The sequence below is a fragment of the Periplaneta americana genome, chromosome 16 (assembly GCF_040183065.1).
Source record: "Periplaneta americana isolate PAMFEO1 chromosome 16, P.americana_PAMFEO1_priV1, whole genome shotgun sequence".
NCBI lineage: Eukaryota > Metazoa > Arthropoda > Insecta > Blattodea > Blattidae > Periplaneta > Periplaneta americana.
In genome coordinates this window covers 39,697,303-39,722,223 of record NC_091132.1, presented here as the reverse complement: position 1 = coordinate 39,722,223, position 24,921 = coordinate 39,697,303, and the positions used below count along the sequence as shown (strand labels likewise).

The window sequence follows — 24,921 nt, the reverse complement described above, 5'->3', positions numbered from 1 at the left end:
TACGTATTACATCGTGTGATGTCGAACGTACATTTTCCCAAAATAAAAACTGTTTAAGTGACCATCGGAGGAGGTTACTTTGCAGTCGCTCAAAATGTACGCAACTCTTCACCGCAATGCACATATTCAAGGATGATGTGAGCATCTTACATTAAATTTTAAGAGTTAATATATCTCACTGTAAAATAATTGTGTCTTTACATGTTTAGATATTTCCTACTTCAATGATCATTCATTATATTTCTTGAATGCAGGATACAGGTTTTATTGTAACCGCAGTATAATGCTCAGTGTTTACATTAGAGGCATAATCTATCCTTTGCACGCCCCCTTTCTTATACAGTCTATACCGCGTGCGCAGTAAACCTTGCGATTCTCGTGGCAATTCCACGAAGTCTAATCATCACATATACTGTCCAAGCTTCTCCACTTATTTTTTCGTAAATATTTATGATAATTGGAATCGTATTCAAAATAATCTCAGTGAGAAGACGAAAGGCTGGATGATTATCTACGGACATTAGGGCACAATTTTGTGTTATAAATTTTTCAGAAAATTGCAAATAAAAGCACACATTAATCACTACTTCATTTCGTAAATCTTGAAATCCCGTATTGGGAAACAAAAAAAAAAAAAAAATGTATTGGGAAAAGTAGGTTTTGGGGACCTAAAATACTGGGAATTACGGATAGTGGGATAAAATGCTTTAGGAAATTGGTATTGGGAAATGGGTTTTGGGAGCTAGTATATTGGGAAAAATTTGTTAGGAAAAGTATGGGATAATCCCCCGAAAGTCAGGAGCAGTCGGAGTCTAAAATCTGTTAAGTACGCTCTACTTAGAAATGTTTTTAATGAACAGAACTAGACTCTTGCGGAAGTTTCTAAATAGTCTTAAATGAACAAGTTGTTATTTTTTTCTCCTCTCTCTTCTTATTTTTTTCTTTTCTTTTTTTTTATTATCTTGATATATTACTTAATCATTTGTATTTGTATGCCATTTAGTACGACTTTGCTAATCAACATTTTATGTCTTGTAACCCACGTGTATTCTCCTATTAGTATATTAACTGTATAATATATCTCAAGTGAATTAATCGTCGAATTTATCTCGAGCATTTTAGGTCTTATAAATTGTGTGTTTGTGTGTGTGTGTGTGTGTGTGTGTGTGAGTGAGTGTGTGTATATTCCCCTTATGTTATGTAATTGATTTTGATTATGTATAATTTTCTACTTTATTTTATATATTATGTAATCGATCTTGACTATTTATAATTTTATATTATGTAACTGATCTTGAATATTTGTAATTTTCTATTATATTTCATGCTCGACCATGCCGAAATGTACTAATTATAGGCTACATCTGGTAGCAGTCCTTTAATGCATGCCATTAAAGTACACCTACTCATTAAAGTACAGGTCTTCAGCCAATGATAACTCAGCTTACATGTATTCAGCTAATGACAAGTCAGCTTTGTACCGTTATAAAACCGCAAGTATCGATTATTCTCGGATATGCAATCGAAAGAGAATTAGCGAAAAGTCACGGAGGCTGGAAATCCAATACTTCGCAGAAGGTTATGTTCTGTTACTATAATAATTAGCGTTAATTGTAAATAATATTCAAATAAATTCAATTTGTCATCTCGTTTTTCAATGTCGAATTCAATAATCAAGGTTATAATATTATCAAGTTTAACGGGACTACGTCAAGGTCAATGACATTATTGTTCCTCGGAAAAAAATCAATACTTTCGCGTCTGCTCACATCTCACAATTCACGACCTAGAACAAGGTCACTTCCGATCTTGTCAGTTACAAATAAAATGTATACATCTGAATACCGGTAATTTCAAGTTAGAAATATGGTCGAGCATAAAAAGTCGTATGAAACTCGCCTATAATGGTAATTAAGAAGCTCGTATGAAAATTATGAAACTCGCTTGCGCTCGTTTCATAAATATCCATACTCGATTCTTAATTACTATCATTATAGGCTCGTTGCATAATGTACTATTATGTAATTTCTAAGGTATTTCTTTTGTGTTGTTTTGTAATCTAATTTTGTATTTCATGTATATTATTGAAACCTGGTTGAGTGGAAGAGAAGGCCTCATGGCCTTAACTCTGCCAGGGAAAATAAACCTACTACTACTACTACTACTACTACTACTACTACTACTACTACTACTACTACTACTACTACATTTACAAGGATCCATCAGCGCGTCAGAGAAAAAGGGAGCTTCGTACATGGCAGAGCAGTAGGTAGATCTGCTCGCATTATGTCTGAGGTTGAGGATATCGTGTTGGAAGCAGTACAACTCTCTCCAAAACTTCGACGAGAAGAATTGCCACAAGTGCCTGTACTAAGTCACAGTAGTGTATGGAGAATTTTACATCGCAATTCACTGTACCCTTACTACCGCCAACGAGTTCAATGACTCAATGATGCGGACTTTGTTCCATAAGCGAAATGTGAACTAAATCAGATGAAAAATTAATAGCAAATTAATTTGTAGTAACTAGGACGATGTTTACAATGAAGTCAGTGGCGGCTTGTAACAATACATTCGTAATTTTCTTGTAAACGGCTCGTTTGTGGACTATATTCACTGGGACTTTTTGCTTCTATTATTATCGTGTACTTTCAACCGTGTAAGTTTGCGCCATACTTTTTGATACACCCTATACATTGGAAAAAGAAACCCATTTTAAGAAATCTATATAAATAGTTGAAGTTCTTACGTAGACTGCTGTGGTATTGGCGTTGTCCAGGTTCGCAGTGATCGAAATGCTGAAGACGAATGGCACAGCGAACTCTGACACGATGTCTCCCATCCTATTCCAAGTGAGTTGAGACCAGCTGGAGTTGAGAACTGGCCAACCACCCCAGCTCTGCAGTAACTGCACAACGGGTTCCAAACCTCTACTGTCTAGGGAATCTGAAAAATATAAATTTCGCCTCTGATGACACTTCTACAATGCTTCCAAGTATAATGCTTAATAACTTACATTACAGGTATTGTTCATTAAATTACTTTTTAATTTGTGCTGGAACTGTCGACATTATCTCTTATGCACTTTTCACATCTATTTTTTTAATCAGCTGCTAGGTTATCTAGTGTCGAATGAGATGAAGGTGATAATGCAAGCGAAATGACTCCAGGGTCCAGCGCCGAAAGTTACCCAGCATTTGGTTTTAATGGGTTGGGGAAAAACCCCGGAAAACCTCAACCAGGTAAATTGTCCCAACCAGGATTTGGACCCGGGCTTGTTCATTTCACGGTGAGGCATGCAGAGTATTCCGAATCTCACCGGTCCGATGACATCAATGACGTCACGTTGCAGCGAAATAAGGAACAAAACTGCTGGAAGGATCGATGCTGTCATGGCGACTGTACAAGTTGTTGTCTGTGCTACGCTAGCAAAATTTTGCGAAATTTTCGTACTTACATCTCGTTCAAAGAAAAGAGAGCATAAACAATTTATTTCTTAAACCAATAGTAATAACTGGTCCGTTGACATGTTCGCTCATAAGCCATTAACATATTGTTTTTACGTTGTGCTCATTACAAACAATACAGCAGAACTAAAGCAGAACACACCGACATGACACAACAGTGCACGATGTTATTCGTCTGCTAATTCCCGTCCTATACAAGAACCAATCAGATTCACTGATGGCGGCTGATGGAGACTGCCACCACCTCTGCAAGCTGATGGCACCGGTGCGACACCGGTGGAGCATCAATGACGTCATCGATGGAATTCGGAACACCGTGATGCCATCGGATTGCTCACCGGTGAGATTCGGAATATGCTCATGGGGTGGACTTCACATCAATTGAAAAGATTTCTAGACACTGTATTTAGTCTCTGTCGATAGAAACCTTAGGCACGTAGTTCATTTTATTAAATTTATGAACTGTTACTTTATAAGGCTTTAGTTTTAACAGCTTTCCTCGCTTTCCCAGCGGATGTCTTGATAAAACTACATGTTGATCTAACTTTCTTAACAATTTCATGGCCGCCCGTTCTAGCCTATAGCCTATTTCACCAAGTTTGTTCAGTTAGAACGCGATTTATGATCCTTATTTATGAAAAAAAGAGATGGTTCTCTTAATTCTCTCACTGAATTCTGGATTATTGAAACAGATGGCTATTGAACGCTAGTATGTTTCCTTAGAAATATATTAGGACAGTTTCTGTGCGATTTCTTCATAATATAATACGTATCATAAATGCAGATTTGCTGTTTTATATGTATTGCATTGCCACGAACTGAACTGAACTACATGAATGGAAATCAGCTGTATACTAAAGCTCTAACCTTGACGTCCCTTCAGCCAGTGTTATCTGTCCATATTACGCAACACACAATTTTTGCGTCCTCGAACCACAGAAAGTGTACACACTATCTGTAACAGTAAAAGGCTGACGACATTTACCTGAACAAAACCTGTTTCCTGAAGAACACTCTGTGTAATTTCCTTTTACCTGTATCCATGCAAGCCGCGTACGTGTTCTTCGCTTTAGACACAGCTGCTGGCTCTCCTTCGTTTACAGGAGACTCTAGGACTTCTGAAAATTAAGAAAAAGATTGTTACTTTTAAATTATCACTGTTCATCGTGAAAATCAAGAAATATAGGCTGTTGTAATGTATGAAATTTAAGAGCCTTGTGATTATAAAGACTATGGAAACGTCTTAATAATTTGTTCAAATGCTTTACAGTGTATTACATAAATAGCTTCACTTAAGATATGCCAACATTGATTAGGCCTATTTTCTGTGGTTTATTTATAAGTTTCGAGGGACACAACCGTAGTTCGCCAGTTGACGATTTCTCATTAAGGAGAGTATGGTTCGATCTCCGTTTGACCTCTGACATTTCTGGTGAGAAAAACGGTCGGTTACATAATTCTGCCGGCTACCTATTTTGTTTTCCACTTCCATTTTTATTCCGCCATTTCTCCGTTGTTACTTTATCTCTTGCCTCTCTATAGTATCCGTAGTCTGTATGAAACTTGAAATAATTATTTTATCCCACTCTTCAAAATTTCTAAATGGGTAAATTTATTAAACATTAGGCAAATTAATTAGAGTGCTAATGTTGTAGTGACTTCATGATGCTAGGTAACAGAGATAGAGGTGAAAGTTGATTGATTTTTCAGTACAGTACTTAATTCAACTTTTTGTGGTTGTAGTATTTTATGGTTCCCCTGTTCTTGTAATGTAAGCTTCTATGAGCACGATAGTTGTTAATTCGCGGGTGCTTGTGTAAAGGGGGTTAAGTCAAATTGTAAGGTATGTAAACTTCTCTCCTTTGGTACTGAACAAAACCCCTTTGTCACAAACTATAGAGCACTGTAACTGGATCATGGATGGAAGAATAACTTAACCCCTTTAACACAAGAAAAAAGTAATTGTGGATAGTTAAAATCTGTACTTATTCCAGTTTAGCCAATTCATACTTAACCCCCTTTACACGAGCACCCGCGAATTTCAATGTCTTGTTTTGTTTTATTTAACGACGCTCGCAACTGCAGAGGTTATATCAGCGTCGCCGGATGTGCCGGAATTTTGTCCCACAGGAGTTCTTTTACATGCCAGTAAATCTACTGACATGAGCCTGTCTCATTTAAGCACACTTAAATGCCATCGACTTGGCCCGGGATCGAACCCGCAACCTTGGGCATAGAAGGCCAGCGCTATACCAACTTGCCAACCAGGTCGACAATTTCAGTGTCAAAGTCGATAAATAAATATGGCGTCCGACAGAAATACGCGATTCGGTGTTTAAATGAATTTTACAGGATATATTAAGCTTTTCTGTTAAAGTTATATATAAGTAATGCAGTGAATTTAACCACCTTTGATTAAACTTATTCAATATTATGGTAATAAGGAATTATATTATTATTATGAAAGTTGTAACTTAAAATTAAATCAAGTAATACTCTGAAAGAAAGATGTTTAATTAAGGATCGGTTTTATTTCTGGAACGAAATTGTTGTTATAACAGTGGTTTGAATGATTCAATTACTTGCTTCAATAACAGTTGCAATTTTGTTTAACAATTTAATGACGACTTTTTTTCTCTCATACACCTACAGTATTTACCAATACAGTGTAAAGGCCCGTTCTCACTTAGCGGAATTGAATCGAACAGAATTTCCCTTTACAATGTATTTAAATGGAAGATAGCAGAAAGCGACGCGTCGAATCGAACCGAATCGAGTCGAATAGAATTCATGAGGTAGAATATTTATTCCACTGCTGGAACAGAATCTCTTGTTTCGGATGTGATCGTTTGTTCTCGTGCAGCCTTCGTGAAAAAACAAATGAACCGTACCCATTTTTTGTAGCGTGATTTGTTTATCGAAAGTTATTGCTGAAATAGTAGACAGAAAATTACAATTCAGTAATATAAACGAAGAAACATTAATAAACAAATCTTGTTCCGAATTACCGTCTGAAACATAGCAACGTTTGTTGTATAAAACAGTTGATAGTTTGTGTAACCATGGAGAATAATAAAATCTTTCAATGGTATACAGAAAAATACAGGGTGTCGTTTAAAAATGTTTCCGATGATGTCACAACTCGCACAACAATGATATCAAGAATGGCTTATTTTTGACATACTGTTTGACGTGTCCGAGCGTTTTTCGAAAAACACATTTTCATTTAGCTGTAGCAGAAAATATGCGTGACTTCTGAAACGCACTGTGTGTATTTTATTATTTAGTTATTATGCTATTATCCAAATTGCTTTGTAACATATAATGCATCCTTGAATTTATCGACAAAATGAAAACATTTTGTAACACTACCTATGATATTCCAAGAATCATTGTATTTGTAGCAAATAAAGGGACATAGTTCCTTCACCGTTTGGACTCGGACCTTACTATGTATGTACAGTAGTAGCAAAAAAACCGAACCGACCCTTGTAGCTGATTTCAGAGCCTTGTTCACTCCAGAGCGTCGGTGCAAATTCCTTGGACCCGAAACCACCTGTGCAGTTGAACAATAGCCATGCAGCTGGTTTGTTATACTAAAGGCTGCATGTTATCTCTTTCCAATACACTGTATTAAAATCATTTGTCATCTCACTAGTGAGGATTCTGGCATAATCAAAACTCCCTGATGTTTTAATAACAATACTGTTGCACATCAAAAATCGTTATTAGCATAGCTATCTATATTTATATGTCCAAGGAATATGCACCGACGCTCTGAACAAGGCTCTGAAATCAGCTGCAAGGGTCGGTGCGGTTTTTTTTGCCACTACTGTACTTCTGTTACTCGAAACATCTTCAGATTATATCCTAACTAAACGCTCTGTATAAGCGAATATACTAGAATAAGTTGGAGGTAGAACAAGAAACGGAAATGGAATGAAAAACAAAGTATACCTAAGTTATGTTGTAAATTTTTGCAAGAATGTAGAGATATAATAAAAGATGCCCTTGAACTCTTTACAGTTCATACCGTAGGTCTGAAGAACCTGTTGTAATGTAATCTTATCAATGCATACGATTACGCTATCACTCAGAGAACCTTTTTCATTGAAACTTGTAGCGCTATATGACATGATAAGGAAACTCGAGTGTCTCAATTCATACGACAGACTTTCTCAAAACACGTGCGAGAAATGGAATTTCTTTAGTATTACTCGACCGAGGCGAGTGGAGCCGCGGGCGTAATGTGAACTATCGCGATGACGCTATACGAAAGCAGGAGCAGTACAAGTGGCGCTCCGGGTTGCAGGACTCCGCTGGCCTAGGTCGAGTAATACTTGATAAAATTGTAACAATTGTTTATAAATCCTGGAGTCTAAATTGTTTCAGGTAACAAAATTAATACAGCAGTTAAGCATTTTCTTCGAAAAACACGTGGAGGTGTAAGGAGACTTCATGCATTTATAGCAGGGCCGCCTTATCTATGGCCCGCGGATTACATCCTACCCGCTATGCCTTTTTATGTGGCCCGCCCTAAACCGAAAATTGTGCATTAAATTATTAGCGATTTTTTTAGTTTTACTTCTTGAACACGAATGTTTCAGATGTCTCGATCGTGAAATCCGGGCAGAAGGTGGCTGAGATGCGGTTCTTGCTCTACGAAAGAAAATTCGCAAATTTCTCGAATGTGTGAAGTGATCCCGATTCGTTATCCTTCTTAGAATTTGTTGATTTAAGCCTATATTATACTTAAAATGATGTCAATATCTATTTTATTATAGCGTACTTATGATAAAACTTAAAATTATTTTACACTTATCTATGAAACAAGTGGGAGCAAAGAGAGTTATGATCGTTGGCAAAGAGTATATTCCGTCGATGGTGCTGCCATCTACAGGCAAATTACTTGAAAAAGGCGTCAAATCAGGTAATTTCAAAATATCAGACATACAAGTTACGAAAAGGACAAAGGCCTAAAAAGTAGGACATATCCGGACAAAAGAGGACGTCTGGTCAACATAGATACGTCATATATACGGAAATAACAGTGTATTATCATTATTGAAAATGTCATAAAAGTCAAAAGAAGGCAGAAGAGACCTAGGAAGGCCACTCAAAAAATGGACGAACCAGTGGAAAACGGAACAGGCAACTAGAGTCTAACCCGGGAAGTCAGAGGAAGAAGAAGAGGGAGGAGAATAAGAAGAAGAAGAAGGAAAGGAATTAATTTGTTCGAGTAATAGTTGTACAAAACGAAGTAGGATTGAAAAGTAAACCTAAAATATTTACCAAACGTGAATGGAAAGGCTGGTAGGAAATTGCTTCAAAAGATGGACTGGTTATACGCAGTCATAGACAGACGTAGTGTTAAAGTAAGAAGAGTTTCAATAACTTAATCCATGAAATTTTATTATGATGATGCAACTTGACTGAATTTAAAGTAAAGCTTGGGAGAGACGGTTGATATGGTGTATGAAAAATGGGAAAAAATTGCCTGAAATCAGCCCGGCATAGATTTGGTTCTAACGAATGTAGCTTCTTGAAATCTTATGTGCTGAATGGTGGAGCTTTTGGCTATTGAATTAATCTAGAATAGTTTATGTGTAGTTCTTTATAAGACGGAGATATATATTTTTAATATTAAATGTTTTTTTGAGTGTCATTACACAACATAACATTGGTGCACTTTATTAATTTTCTGTAGTTCTGATGGTAAAGAAATTTTAACCACTTATTGTCAGAGGAAACTAAAGTAAAACAATGCAGTAAGTGTATCTTTTTAATATGGCCATTATTTTGGTATTAGGGCTTAAATGAAATTAGTTGTTGAAAAAATTAATTTTTTCCAACTAGAAAAATTGGCATAAATGAGACAATTTTTTATTTACCTTAAAATAATTGCATGAATATGACTAACATGTATCTATTACTATACCATGAAAATGTTATAATCCTAAATTAATTAGTTCCTGAGAAAAGTGTACCGACATCACGAAAAATGTACCTTTAGGGGAGAAAGGAAACAAAATTATTTCTGTCTTACAAAGAACTGTATGGAAACTGTTCTAGGTTAATTCAATAGCCAAGAACTCCAACATTCTGCACATACAATTGAAAAAGCTATGTTCATTAGAACCAAATCTATGCCGGGCTGCTTTCAGGCAAGTTTTTATCATTTTTTATACACTATAACAATCTTCTCTTTTGACTGAATCTATACTAATAATAAATCTGTAGCCAAAATTTTTCTGGTAATTTTCGATTTTCCAAAAATAATTGGTCCTAACATATATAATTAACCGCCCTGAAACCGAAAATAGCTTTTTTGAAATTTTTGTTTGTATGTCTGTCTGTCTGGATGTTTTTTACCTTTTCACGTGATAATGGCTGAAGCGATTTATATGAAAATTGGAATATACAGTAAATTACGTTCGTTGTAATTTAGAATTTAGGCTATATGGCATTCAAAAATTGTATTTGAATGGTTGGTTATAAGGGGGCTTGAATTAAATAAATCGAAATATCTCCCTTATTATTAATTTTCGTGAGAAATATTACATAACAAAAGTTTCTTTAAAAATAATTTCCGATGAGTTTTATTCCATGCAAAATGTTGATAGGACTGATATTTAATGAGATAAATGAGTTTCAAAATTACAATAACAACGCCATCTAAGGCGGTGTAATGAAATAAAAAACAAATGGCTTCGTCTATAAGGGGCCTTGGACAACAATAATCGAAAGCTATGAAACATAGCCTACAGACAATTTTTCTGTGTTTGTATGAAGTAATATCGGAAGCTAAATTAACCGATTTGTATAATTAATTATTATTTCACCATTGGAAAGTGTAGTTTCTCTAGATGGACATAATGCTAGGCCTATAATGTTATTACAGTAACTTCTGAGTGAATCGAGGATAGGTAAGATTAAAATAGCTTCTTATGCACAGAAAACTTGATAGGCATTCGTTTCCTGTATTTCCTAAAATAATTTTTATGACCAAATGAGTGGTCACTGGATCAAAATGATCGCATTTTAATTATGCAAATACAATTTAAATTAAGTAACATAATAAACGATTTATCCTTATATCAAACACGAATGTTCCCTGGATCAAATGTTCTATTTTAATTATGTAATTACTTTATATTTATTTCTAACGGGTGCAGCGGAGCGCACGGGTACGGCTAGTTTAAAGTAAAACTTAACAGTTTAGTGATCTGTTACCTTTAGATAGGTTGTCAAAGGTTTCTTGCAATATCTGGAAGTAATCCCACAGCTGCTTATTTTCTGGTATTCTGTGACTTTCATCGAAGTGACCACATGCGAACGCATAGAAATCATCACAGGGATCCGTTGTGTTGTCCATGATAGACAGCACTTCATTGGCTGTAACAAAAACCAACAGTAAATACAGGTTATTATTTGGTTGGCGTTAGAAGATAGGGCTATTAGATTTATAAGCTGTCTCACTAATTCCTTTAAATATAAGCACACAGTTCTAACATGGAGACAAATACATTTTCGCAAAAACTCGGAAGTCTTTTCATTTTTTCCTACTGAGGAAGACCCGAAGACTTGCACCGCAGCCTGACGGTTATTGTACCGATCTCCTTATTATTGGATGATTGTTGAGGTTCTCAGGATTTCATTCCTGTAAGTATCGTGATTCACTGTTTAGTGTCATCTATCGATTCAGCTACAACAATGGAATTTGCGTGGTCAACCAAGAACGCCCCTCTGTACCCTTGGAAATTCTGCAGTCTCCTCAGATCGATTTCATCTGTTAGCACATCGCGTTATTACATCTTGCTGGATTAAGGCTCATTCACAATAAAAATTAAACATAACGTAAGCGTTAACTTAACGTTACAGTAAAATCAAGAAGTCATACCATCATTCACGATGGGAACATAAACTTAGCAGCAAATATACTTGGTAACTATGGGAACATAACAACGACGCCATTTCCTCATATTCTGTCGTATACTTCAGCGCTCCACGATTGTGTTCTGTTTGCAAATCACGTAAGCATAAGCATGAAAGTTTGGAGTTTGCAGACTTTCATGTTAACGTCTTACGGTAATGTTTATGTCAATGCTTATGTGAATCATTGTGAATGATCCCATTTGGTAGCCTGGGCGCAAACTTCTGTGTTTATGTTACGGTTATGTTTAATTTTCATTGTGAATGGGCCTTTATAATTATTGACCCAAAGATCGCATTACTGTACATATCGTGATTCATTATGGTGCCATCTGTCGATTCAGATATACAGCACCCAGGTCCGAAGCAGTCCGCTATGAAAGCCTCTCCGTCCCCCTGGGACTTATGCAGCTTCTTCAAACAATTGCCTATTAAAGTAAATCGCGGTACTAAAGCTGCTGCATCTCCGGTAGACTTGAAACTATTGAAAGATGATAGATGAAGTCGAATTTAATGAAGACGAATTGAATTCGACATCCAACGCGGAAAGTTACCCAACAATTCTGCCCCAATTGGTTGAGGTAATGGGATCGACAGAGAGGTGCAGACGGCAGTTAAACGCTGGTTCCGATCCCAGGCGGCTGACTTATACGACACAAGGATACAAAAATTGATCCTATGGTATGACAAATGTCTCAGATTCCAGTGAGGGATATGTTGACAAATAGCGCAACAATTTCTGTATCTGATCTGTTTCAATAAAACTTTTCTGTAGACAGCCCCAGGGAAAATCACTTTCTGGACGGCCTCGTAATTGCGGTCGAGTGGCCAAAATTGGTATAAGGACTTCTTTTGACTTTATTAACATGGTGGAAGAAAAAAAAATTAACTTTTTTTTATCTGCCTCCATCAGAATGTGTGCTTGTCAGTCCCTGATAATCTGCTTAAGGGAAGGTGATAGTTATCGCATGCAAAATAATGATGAAATAGCCTACCTTTAAGCAGTCATAAATGTAATGATATTTATCAGAACTCTTTCGTTTTTTAGTGATGTGTGTATACACATTAAGCTTAAAAAAAAAAAGAATGATTACTCTAGAGTAAATCTTTCCCCTTAAAATAGTTTTTGAATTGAAACATATTTTTTTTTTTATAAATTCACTACATGCCTGTGATTAGATACACTATATTAATTTATTATGGCACACATTGAATTAAAATTTCAGCCACTTGCTGCTAATAGATACTAAAACACGTGTTCCGATTTTATTTCCCATAAGCCCTAGTTATCTCTAAGAAAAATTGGGCATTTTATTTTGAAATTTAAATATGTCCAGGACGATGGGGATTTCTAGGGTAATGTTGTATGAAATTGAATAAAAATGTGAAACGGTGTTAATACAACACGTCTCAGGTCGCATATCACACTATTTCATATTTGTACCCCTATTTCATATTTGTAATACTTCCTCTAGTAATTGAAAAATTATTTCACGAAATACCCAACGAATTGACAACTTATTTCACGAAATACCCACTGAAATAGTGGCAGGTTTATCACCGAAATCATCTATTTAATTTCACCAAAAATTACTGTCCCTAATGTAGCCTATAATATGTAGGTATGTTTTTTTAGGGCAGGGCATATTTGCGCCCCACGGTCAGATAAAATGCAGCAGATAAAAAAGGGTTCCTGTTTTGTGGGCATAGTTGCGCCCCGTTCCCATCAGGTAGAGAAAAGTGCATGGCATAGTTGCGCCCCGAAGAAATCAGGTAGCAGAAGGGACGTGGCATAGTTGCGCCCCGATGAAATAGGTAGAGAAAAAGACATTACGGAAACTCGAGCCTCGTAATCAACCAACCTTATTGATTTCTTATTCGATTTAATATTTATTATCGATACCGTAAAAATGAACACCATGAAGTTGGCAGTACTTTATTAACTGTTTTTCTACTGTTTATGCAGTGATTATCAATAGCCTACCGTTAAAATGAACACCATAAAGTTGGCAGTATTTTATTAACTGACACATTCAAATGAGTGAGCCGTTGGCATTTTACTAGTGATTTTCAAACCTTGTGTGGCGTATAGTGAGAATAATTTAAAATGAATGTTAAGTTTAGTGAAAAGGGTAAAGAGTTACTAATTCACAATGGTTCTAAGTTTCAATATTCGAAACCCTGTACCGCAAGTTAAGATATCGATGTACAAACAAAAAATGCAGTTCATTTATTGTGTGATCGATAAACAAGTGTTATTTTTAAATAGCAAAATTGATCACATGCTAGGTCTACCTGATTTCAATGCAGTTAACACTGTAATATTTTTAAGTAATTTGTTTATATTATGACAATCATTTTCGTGTGTACTATACCCATCGGGGCGCAACTATGCCATGTTCATTCTGCTACCTGATTTCTTCGGGGCGCAACTATGCCATGTCCCTTCTTCTACCTGATTTCAATGCAGCCATCACTGTAATATTTTTAAGTAATTTCTTTATGTTATGACAATCACTTTCGTATGTACTATGCTCATCGGGGCGCAACTATGCCATGTCCATTCTGCTACCTGATTTCTTCGGAGCGCAACTATGCCATGTCCCTTCTGCTACATGATTTCTTCGGGGCGCAACTATGCCATGTCCCTTCTGCTACCTGATTTCTTCGGGGCGCAATTATGCCATGCCTAGGCCTCTCAATTGACCGCGGGGCGCAACTATGCCATACCTGTTTTTTAATTCACCATTCGCAATTAATTAGTTTCGGAAGAATGACTTCCGGAATTTGGTTTCCGGAAACTTGAAACTAAGATTAAAAACCTTTTCGAAAAATGAATTCGGAAAAATTTACGGAAATTCTCTAGTTAACAGTCGTAGCGCAGTCTTCAGTCGTGTTCCCCCACAGAGAGATCAAGTAAGAGAAATTGTACAGTGAATTGTTCTTTGAATATCTGGGTTGAAGGCAGAAGTTCTGTTCTTACCTGCATCTTGGCACTGTGGTGTGACGCATTTTGCATCAATTTTGGAAATGGCGGCGGGAAGCGTCTCCTTAGTCAAAATTACCAATATACCAAGTCTAGGAAAAAAAAAGAGAGAGAGAGAAGAGAAATAAACGTGGAGTCATTACCTCATTCCTAATAGGTTTAAGCATATAAAAATAATCGAAATATTGAACATTGAAATTATTTCAGTAACGTGAATTAATTTATTGTAAATTACAATATTAGAAACTTACTAAACAATTAGGCTAGTTATTTTAAATTGTCAGGCTACTGTTTGACACACAAGGAAGAATTTTGTTTGACACACAATGAAGAATTTGATATGATATGATATCAACAAGACGTTGATGAGGAGAAGAAATCCATTTAAGAGTCCTGCATCCCGTACCTAAGTGAGAAATATAACCTTCCCACTAGGCAGTGGAGTGTTTCTGGTCTTTTGTTTAGTGCGCTTGGCACACTTCCTAAATTCACATGGAATATTTTAAAAGCACTCGGTCTCCGATTTTTTGAAATTCAAAAAATTTTATTGGATATTCTTAAGGATTCAATCCAAATATTACACTACCATTTATATTATGGCCATTGACGATTCTATAGGGTTTGCATTTCTCTGGATGTTTTACTGAACAATTCCTGTATTTGATCTTTTTGTCTTTCTAAATTATTCTGTAGTGCTTTTATTCTGGATCTTTATGGTCACCCTCATTGAGGGCAATTATTTTTGTTAAAAATAGTTGTTGTTTGAAAATGGTAAAATTAAATAGTAAACTATTTAATACTAGAAAATAACCCAAATATTTTTAAATAAATAAAAGTAACAAGATTTATAAACAAACTTGATATCCTTTACACTATTTCAAAAAGAAACTTCAACAATGATAGAGAAATTAAGGTAACGAGTTAGTGTAAATTTACTCTAAAATATAGCTGCCCACATTTTTCTCTGTAGCTTATGAACTCTTAAAGATATCAATTTGAAATTTTTAAGACAGGTTAAGAAAACTCGGATGAACATAACCTTTAAATTTTAATATTTTAGTGAACATATAATTTTAATAAAATACGTATTTAAAAACTATCTTGCGGAAAATAAACTAAAAACACTGAAACGCAAGTTCCAATTTTTATTATAAACTAGTGAAAGGATTTGCATATTTTTTTTACAAAGCCTACAGATGTAATATGTATTTCAATTTGTTTACTTTTATTTTTATTGTGTACATTTTTTATTTAATTATCGACTTCTGATTCGTATTTGATTCTAACAACAATATGTATTCCTGTGTTTATTTTCATTTTATGAGGTAACTTTTTCTTTTGATCTCATTATGTAAACCGCATCTGTATGTAATTTCTTAAATCCGATTGATGTTCAACTATGTAAGCAAGTTTTAATCCTGGTTGAGTGTAAGAGAAGGCCAAACGGCCTTAACTCTGCCAGGTTAAATAAAACCATTATTATTATTATTATTATTATTATTATTATTATTACTACTATTACTATTATTATTATTATTATTATTATTATTATTATTATTATTATTATTATTATTATTATTATTTATCTGAAAAAATAACACGATGAATGTAATTTTTCAATTAAAAATCATATCTCAATCCCGGACTAACATAAGAAAATAATTCTAATTACGATACCAAAATTAAATGGTGTCTGTAGGCTGTGTGAAAAATCATTCAATTCCTTTCCCTAGTTTATGAGAAAAATTGGGACTTCTCAGTGCTTTCAGTTCTTTTTTTCATAAGATTTAAAAATAATCGATTAAAATTATAAATACAATATGGTAATATAATTTACAAGTTGTGTTCAGCAGAGTTTCCTTAATCTGTTTTAAAAATTTGAAAGTGATAACTTTAAAAGTTGATGGGACACAGAGAAAAATGTGGGCTGCTGTATTTTATAGTAGATTTGCATTGCCTTGTTACTTTAAGAAGATAATAATAATAATAATAATAATAATAATAATAATAATAATAATAATAATAATAATAATAATCCGTGGCGCTACAGCCCGTGCAGGGCCTAGACCGACCAGCCGGCTGCTGGCCTCACGCCCACATGTCGAAGCAGAGGTGGACGATCATCCAACCAGAATGAAGGTATCGTGTGGTTAGCACGATGATCCCCCCCATCCGTTATAGCTGGCATTCGCAACCGGATTTAGCTACCTATCGCAGCTCCCCAACTGCATCACGATGATGGGTGGGCACCGGTCCCATACACTGGCCGAAATTTCATGAGAAAATTTCTTCCCCCATTAGGACTCGAACCAGCGCGCATTCCGTAACGCGAGTCCTAGGCAGGAAGCCTTAGACCACGACGCCACGGCGCGGGACTTAAGAAGATTATGGACAGTTGTAATTATGTTTCTAGGATCTGTAATGTAACTTAAAAAGAATAGCCCGATAATAGTGAAGATATGTCAGTACGAAGAAATGTAACATTTTAATTTCAGTGATATAAAGTTTATGTGACTGTAGTCGGTATATATTGTCATGTGGTTTTACTTTGTTTATAGTTTGTTTTTTTATTATTGTATTCGCAGTTGTATTTCTGGTGGTGTGGAATAGAAGGCCTGATGGTCTTAACTACACCAGAATGAATGAATGAATGAATAAATAAATAAATGAATAAATAAAAAAAAAATAAATAAATAAATAAATAAATAAATAAATAAATAAATAAATAAATAAATAAATAAATAAATAAATAAATAAATAAATAAATAAATAAATAAATAAATAAATAAGTAAGTGAGTAAGTGAATAAGTGAATAATTAAATAAATAAATACATAAATAAATACATGAATAAGTAAATAAATAAGTGATTGAATGAATGAATGAATGAATGAATGAATGAATAAATAAATAAATAAGTGAATAAATAAATAAAGAAAAAATAAATGAATCAATAAATAAGTAAATACATAAATAAATAAATGAATAAGTAAATAAATAAGTGATTGAGTGAATAAATATATAAAAATATAAGAAATGAATAAAAAAACAAAAAGTAAATACATAAGCAAATAAATAGACTAATAAATAAATAATTAAGTATGTAAAAATAAATAAATAAATAAATGATTGTAATTTGACATCGGCATAAAAATCATTCCAAAAGCATAGTTCTTAAATACATAAAGTAAAAGCTTGTTATAAATTAAATTGGTTGTTTTTTCTTCTCATTCATTCAGAATGTAATATTCAATTGCAGGAAAGAAAGGTCAGACCATCTGCAAGTAATATGCAAATTGATATCTGAAACAAATTTATTATAGACAAAAGAGAAAAAGAAAGGTAGGACGACCGAAGCATTTTAAGCCGCAACAGATTTACGAATTCAATTTTTCAAGAAGAAGGAGGGGGTGGAAGAAATAATGGTGAGGACAGAGCGAGTAAAAATAAGTATCTATCAAATAAATAGGATTTTGATCATGTACAGATTTAAAGTTGTTTATTATACATTTTGGATTTTTGTTTGGATGGATTTTTGTTTTCGAAAAAATAAACAAAAGCCATATATCTAATATTTCTATTGCTTTTGCTGGACAATGTCCAAACAATGAATGAATAATAAGAGAAAGAAGAAAGTGTAAGTTGAAAGTACACAATGTTTATAATGATGACGATAATAATAATAATAATAATAATAATAATAATAATAATAATAATAATAATAATAATAATAATAATAATAGTAATAATAAACCGAGACGAAAACGGAATGTTGATTTTGTGTGAGAAAACTCTGAAAACGACAGATTTAAACGAAAGAAGAATTTATGAAGAAGGCAAGCTAACGGCTTGTATTTGATAATGCTGAGAATGATTTTCACTGAGTATGACCAGCTATAAAATTTGCATACATTATTGTGCTAGACTCAGAATCGAGATGACATTTTAATTATTAAGCGTTTGACTGTAATTTATTATGCAATACCCAGTAGTTTAGTCAAACAAGTAGGATGCGGGATATTTGATAGAAAGCGTCTCGCACATACCTGATTACCACGTGCAGCTTCATCGTGCATTCACAATATTCACACTGGACTGGCCACTGTGGCAATTATCTAACTGCTAATCTGAAGATATCAAGTGGGAGATTATAGTCACTGCGCCATAACTTGTGACAACTGGTCGGAGAGTCTCAGTATTTTTTATTGAGACCTACATCCCCACCCTTCCGTCGCATATTTTTCAAAAGTAGATGTTGTCAGTATTATCGACCAAAATAAATGAATAAATAGGTAACGAATATTAATGAGATTGCAGTGTATGATGAAAGTGTGCTGAGATAAGTTCGCGATGATTTCATGTACAGTAATTAACAAATAATAATCAAACAGGGAAGAGGAAGTAAATTCTGTTACTACAAAGCCTGTATTGAAAGGGAACAGCAAGAGATGAGCCATTACATACAAATGGACATCGTGAACATATATATATATATATATATATATATATATATATATATATATATATACTGTATATGAAGGGTTCAAAACCATAGTGGGCCAAGTGCCATTTACTAAACCGTATAAAAGAAGTGCTAAAATGAAGTTATTACTATAATTCAATGGAAACATATAGCAAGTAATATAAAGTATACACATTAAAACTAAATGATATGTCAATCTCCATTAAACTATGGTATTCACTTAACTTTAACCCTTGCTTTCTCAGTTTTTAATAAATGGCTCTTGGCCCACTATGGCTCTGAACCCTTCATATATGCCTCTGATTGAAGTTCTGGCTGATATAACATCTATTACCAGGCAGTATGTCTCACATGACGATATGTGTCAGAGGAAGAACAATTGTTTGTATGCGTCTGAAGATTGACTAGTGTAATATGTAGCTAGTCAGCGATGTATGCAAAGGAGGGGGAAAGGAACTGGCCACCCTACCCCATTATATCCTGGCCTATTGCCTCATAAGTGGTGCCTTCTTGGTGTAACATGTGAGGTCCAGACCTGTCTTCGGACAGTTGACTGAACAACAACAACAACAACAACAACAACAACAACAACAACAACAACATGCCAAGGACATGAAGTAGGGTTTATAAACCCTACCTCATGTCCTTGGCTATTGTCACTGTAGAGAGCTCCTCCGAAACAACAGGCATCATTTGATAAGGAACAAAATAGCACCTGCCATCAAGATCAACAACAGCAATTTAGTGTTTATGAAAATTCCACTATGTCACTTCCAATGAGAGTCATAGGGGAGCAGACATTATTGCTATTGGTTGCAATAAAAACGCACGCTACATTTTGGATCCCACCATACGATTTAAGACCTGTAGTGACCAGTCTTTGGAAGTAGACAACGAGAAGAAGCAAATTTATAAACCCACATCTGGCTTCTTTAAAAATTGTTATAATCTGAAGACAATTGAAATTATGGGCCTATTCATTGGAAGTAGAGGAACAATAACAAAATATATATATAATATATATTTTAATTTTTGTGAAATATTTAATTTACAGATCACAATCTGTGAAGAAATTGCCTTTATGGCCCTTAAATCATCTATTCAGATTTTGAAATATCATGTACAGAACAACAGCACATAATTTAAATTATTCAAATTTTGTTTTTGTTTTTTTTTTTCTCGCTGTTATTTATACTCGCTTTAACATCTTTGGTCATATCGCGAGTTAATCTTTGGTTGAAATCCGAAGGCTTGTGTACTATTGTTGAGACTGGTTCTATTATTGCGAACTAGATGGCGACTGTATTTATGTGTTACTGATTTGTTATGAATATGATTTCGGTGATGAATGAGGCCGGTGATATTCAGGGATGTTGTGGCCCGAATGTCTTGGCATTTGCCTTACGGTTGAGGAAAAACCTCAACCAGGAAATTCAACCTCACCGGGAATCGAACCCGGGCCCTCTGCGTAAGAGACCAGCATGCTAACCCCTACACCACAGAGGTGGTCCATATTTTTGTTATGTGTACTCTAAATTCACGTTTGTGTTCTTCTTTTATTATTTAAAATTATTATATTTTGTTAGATATACATAGTCATTTTAGGCTGGTCACTCTGTGGTAAGTTTTTGTAAATGAATAAATTAAGAATTCGTTGAATTTCAACCAATCAGAGCCATCTACAACTGCAATATTGCCGATTTTATATTATCACTTTTGCCTTGTTGCTGATAGTTCACAAAGTTGTTTCCTACGTGGTAGTCTATAAATGTATGTATTTTTAATATTAGACTAGAATATTTAATTCATCCATATTATTCCTGTAAGACAGATCTTAATTATACTACTCTAGGTCTGCCCTACTTTACAATTTTAGTTTCCTATGCCATGTCGTACGTCTCCCGGTTACTCCCTTTGCGCCTGATCATGATCAGACCTAAATATCTGTTTCTCTAGAACATACACCTACGAGCTACTATAGAAGACTCACTTTAATAGGACCACTTAAAATAATCGACTAAGCAAACTTTCCAAACATAACACATTCATCCACATAATATCTAAACAAACCACTCTTCTATATATCAATACTCATACACCGCACAATATTATCTAACAAGGAAAAGAAGGACAAACACACAAAACGAAATCAGATCAATAAATCATTAGATCTTAATATTTTCTTCCCATTTTATCTTCACTATCGGTAAGGTTCTTTCATTCATAATGTTTTGCCCAAGGGCAAGTCTTTCACTGGAAACCCAGCTTTCTATTTTCTGACTTCCTCTTTGTCTCCGCATATGATCCATTTATCGTAATGTCGTCTATCATCTTATATCTTCTTCTGCCCTGAAGTATTCTTCCGTTCACCATTCCTTCCAATGCATCCTTCAGTACTTACTTTCTTCTCAGCCAGTGACCCAGCCAATTCTTTTTTCTCTTCCTGATCAATTTCAGCATCAATCTTTCTTCACCCACTCTTTCCAACACAACTTCATTTCTTTTATTGTCCATCCACTTCACACGTTCCATTCTTCTCTTCTCCATATCCACATTTCAAATGCTTCTAGTCGTTTCTCTACACTTCGTCGTAATGTCCATATTTCTGCCCCATAAAATATCACACGTCACACAGAGCATTTCACTATTCTTTTCCTTAGTTCTTTTTCCAGAGGTCCGAAGAAGATACTCCTTTTTCTATTAAAAGCTTTCTTGACCATTGCCATCCTTCTTTTGACTTCCTGGCAGCCGCTCAAGTTGCTTCATAGTACACCCCAAGTATTTGAAGCTGTCCACTTGTTTACTGCCTCATTTGCAATTCGCAATTTGGCCTCACTGTAACACTGTAACCTAATTATTATCAATGAAGTCAGAAATAATCAATGTCAATTTCTTCGGCATCAGTACATCCAATAAATTTAATTTTACGGAGTGTCATTTCCTTAATTGTACTGTACATTCAAATAAATTTCTGTCTTTTAAAATGTTCTAGTGTTTATAATAAAAATGAATATTTACATTGTTGAGTTGTTTCTGTCTTTCATGTGTAGTTAGAATAGTTAACACTAGACGGCTCTGATCGTATTTCTAAATAAATATATTGATTCTTTCTTTACGAGTGAATTAGTCGGACATAACAAATGAAATATGATCAATTCAAGGAAGAAATAGCGTTATTTAAATGCGCACATCTAACATTGCATTTTATGCAGTACCGGTATCTACTAAATAAGTGTTAGGACTTGCACCTAAAGAAAGTTGTTTAGGTACTGTAGAGAAGGACATTTGTCGCTGCACTACCTGTGCTACCAGAATAAATAGTATGCTAATAACTTTCTTAAGACAACCTACTGTCAGCTACATTAAAAATTAAGTTATGAAGCTAGAAGAATAGAAATTTCACAGTTTAAAAGTGTAATAAGATATATTGTGTGGCATAATGTTGTTAAAGAATGAGTGAGCGTTGGTCTTGATGATTATGGAGTGTATTTGAAAAATTCCGATCAAATTAATATCGGTCAATTACTTCGAACACTTGTGACGATACATATTTTACATTTATCTGCTTTGCTCGATGGAATAATGACATACTTTTATTTAAAGTTTTATCGAAGTGTGATAAATCTGTCAGCATCTCCACCCAGCTCAATGTGCACAACTTCAGTCTAAGAAAGTAGGCGTAAAAGTAGTTTTGAAAACATGCTGATATTTCGCATTGTAGTTCGTTTTCAGGGACGATTACAACTCTTTTGCACAGTAGTTTTCATATTACTGTTATTATTATTATTATTATTATTATTATTATTATTATTGGCTATAGTTAACCCTACAAGTAAAAGTATATTTAGAGAATCTTAGTAGCGTTTTAGGATGGGAAAAGGAACGAAGGATGCAATTGGACTATTACGAACAATCGCCGAAAGATGCCTAGAGAAGAATAAAGAAGTGTATATAGTATTTATGGATTTAGAAAAGGCGTTTTACAGAGTGGACTGAAACAAACTGTTGGGATCCTGAAGAAAATAGTTGTGGACTGGAAAGAGAGAAGACTGTATGGGATGGAATTATATAAATCAATTAGAAGGAATTGTTCACTTAACTTACATGAATTGCACCAACTCTTTGAAATCAATTTCTGAACATCTATTGTTCAATACCTTTTTGAACATTGGCCATGCCATTAGCATTTCATTTAAATTCAGATTAGTTCAAACACATCTCTGATTTCATTTTCTCCATTGTCATCTTCGTTTCTGAAGTCCAATGTGGTTGTCGCATTTTTGCACATTTACATTCAAAGTTTGTTGCGTTTTTAGAAGTCGAGTAGCAAATTGCGACAAATGCGACTGTGGCTTAAATCCTGGTTTGCAGTGAAACGCCTGCCCCTGTGCCAAACACTGTGTATATGTAGTAGCAGATGAACTTAAATATTTTGTAGTAATACTTTATAGTAAGCAATATTAAAAGAGAAGTACAATATTTTGTTATTCTATATTTCGACAAGTGAGAGTTCAAGATAAATTTTTTAACCTAGGGTGGTCAGTAGAACATGTTGAATAGTTTGCAATGTTTCTTCACATTTACAGAGACAACTGTTTTCGATGTTAATAAGAAATATTTCAATATACGAAATTATTTTTTTTTTAATGGTTCTTCTGTCCTTCATAGGCTAACAGCTTTTTTGTATCGAATGAAAATCTGATCAACTTTTCCGGGATCATTGAATCCACGTATATCTGCGAACAATTTTTTCTAAAATGAACTTGATGAAAAATACTGCTCGTACACGTCTAATTGCCTATCATCTCGTAATTGCTTTTCGTTTATGTATATCCTAATATATACAGACTCGTTCTGACTAAATAGTATAGGCGATCTAGAGCTTATATGTGATTATTTATACAGTATTATATTTATATTATATGTGATTATTTATATGGCCTTAGTGACCATATAATGACTATATTACGTGTTTAACATGAAATGTTTAATGTAATGACATGCGTCATTAGTTTTGTACATCCCTAAGCGGAAGAGAAGCTAAGTTCATGCAGTTACCCGTTGATGTAAACACAGCAGCTACGCCTAAAATATTGTGGAAGGAGTGAAATCGATCATTTATACCTCCCCTCTCTTATGCCCATGTCATCCTGGCTATGGTAATATTTATTTAATTCTTGAGGCCATCCTTACCTAACCTAAATATATATACCAAGAATAAAGATGTTTCATGCAATCCAAGAGATTTAATAATTATCATGTCTTTTTAAAAATAGAATTGTTTTCCTGTAATTTGAATTGTTTTCAATTTGTTTATTCTTTTTTTAAGCATTACGCTAAATGGACAGGGCAAGGGACAGCAAGATGGTTTTCCCATAGGTGTACCAAGATGAGATAATGATCTAGAGATGAGATATTTATTAGAATTAGAGCGACGAAGATCAGAAATCTGACTTGAGGGGCGTATAGAGTTTTACGCCTCCGTATCTCACGTCATCGCATTGTCAGTTATGTGCCAAGTCTAAACTGGCGTAACACCTGTCATGCGATATGGCATCTTCTTATCGACAGATGTCACAGTTCTAGCAACTCTATGGTCATGTTCATTGCCACATCATGAGCCTGACGAAAGTAATGTTCCATGTTCCAGACTCGCATTTTGAAGTACTTATTAAAATAACATTTATGGAAGGAAATACAATCTTTGTTCACTTGATTTGGCTTTTCGAGAGCTGGGCTCGACCCGGGACGAGTCCTTGGACTTAGACTTGTACACCTTGTACAGGGTGATTCATAAGGTTGCGCACAAACTTAAGGAGCTTATAGAGGGGTCGAAATACAATAACTTTCGTATAGAAACTTATGGTCTAGGAAGTAATCCTGGGTCAGTGCAAGCCTGGGAATGTCAGGAACTACATTGCAGATGTAAGCTTACTTTGCAATGAGGAACTAGGTTCGATACACTATGAAATGATGAAGACTTTCCTCTGCCACCACTTTTGAATGCGGTGAGGCACAAGGTCTTCATACGAGACGTTCTTCCAGAACTGTTAG

General features: G+C 34.7%; 1 protein-coding gene across 1 annotated transcript in view; it reads right to left on the bottom strand.

Annotated features, from left to right (window-relative positions):
* The window catches only part of LOC138692099 (endothelin-converting enzyme homolog), a 46,976-nt gene extending 28,401 nt beyond the window's left edge, over positions 1 to 18,575 (bottom strand). Inside the window, exons 1-5 of the mRNA XM_069815043.1 lie at positions 18,431 to 18,575; positions 14,383 to 14,477; positions 10,701 to 10,862; positions 4,502 to 4,585; positions 2,750 to 2,946 (exon numbers count right to left, since the gene is read on the bottom strand). Of these exons, the coding sequence (XP_069671144.1) occupies positions 2,750 to 2,946; positions 4,502 to 4,585; positions 10,701 to 10,862; positions 14,383 to 14,477; positions 18,431 to 18,453 (561 nt within the window). The 5' untranslated portion in view covers positions 18,454 to 18,575. The remainder of the gene's footprint in view (positions 1 to 2,749; positions 2,947 to 4,501; positions 4,586 to 10,700; positions 10,863 to 14,382; positions 14,478 to 18,430) is intronic.
* Between the last annotated feature and the right edge of the window lie 6,346 nt (positions 18,576 to 24,921).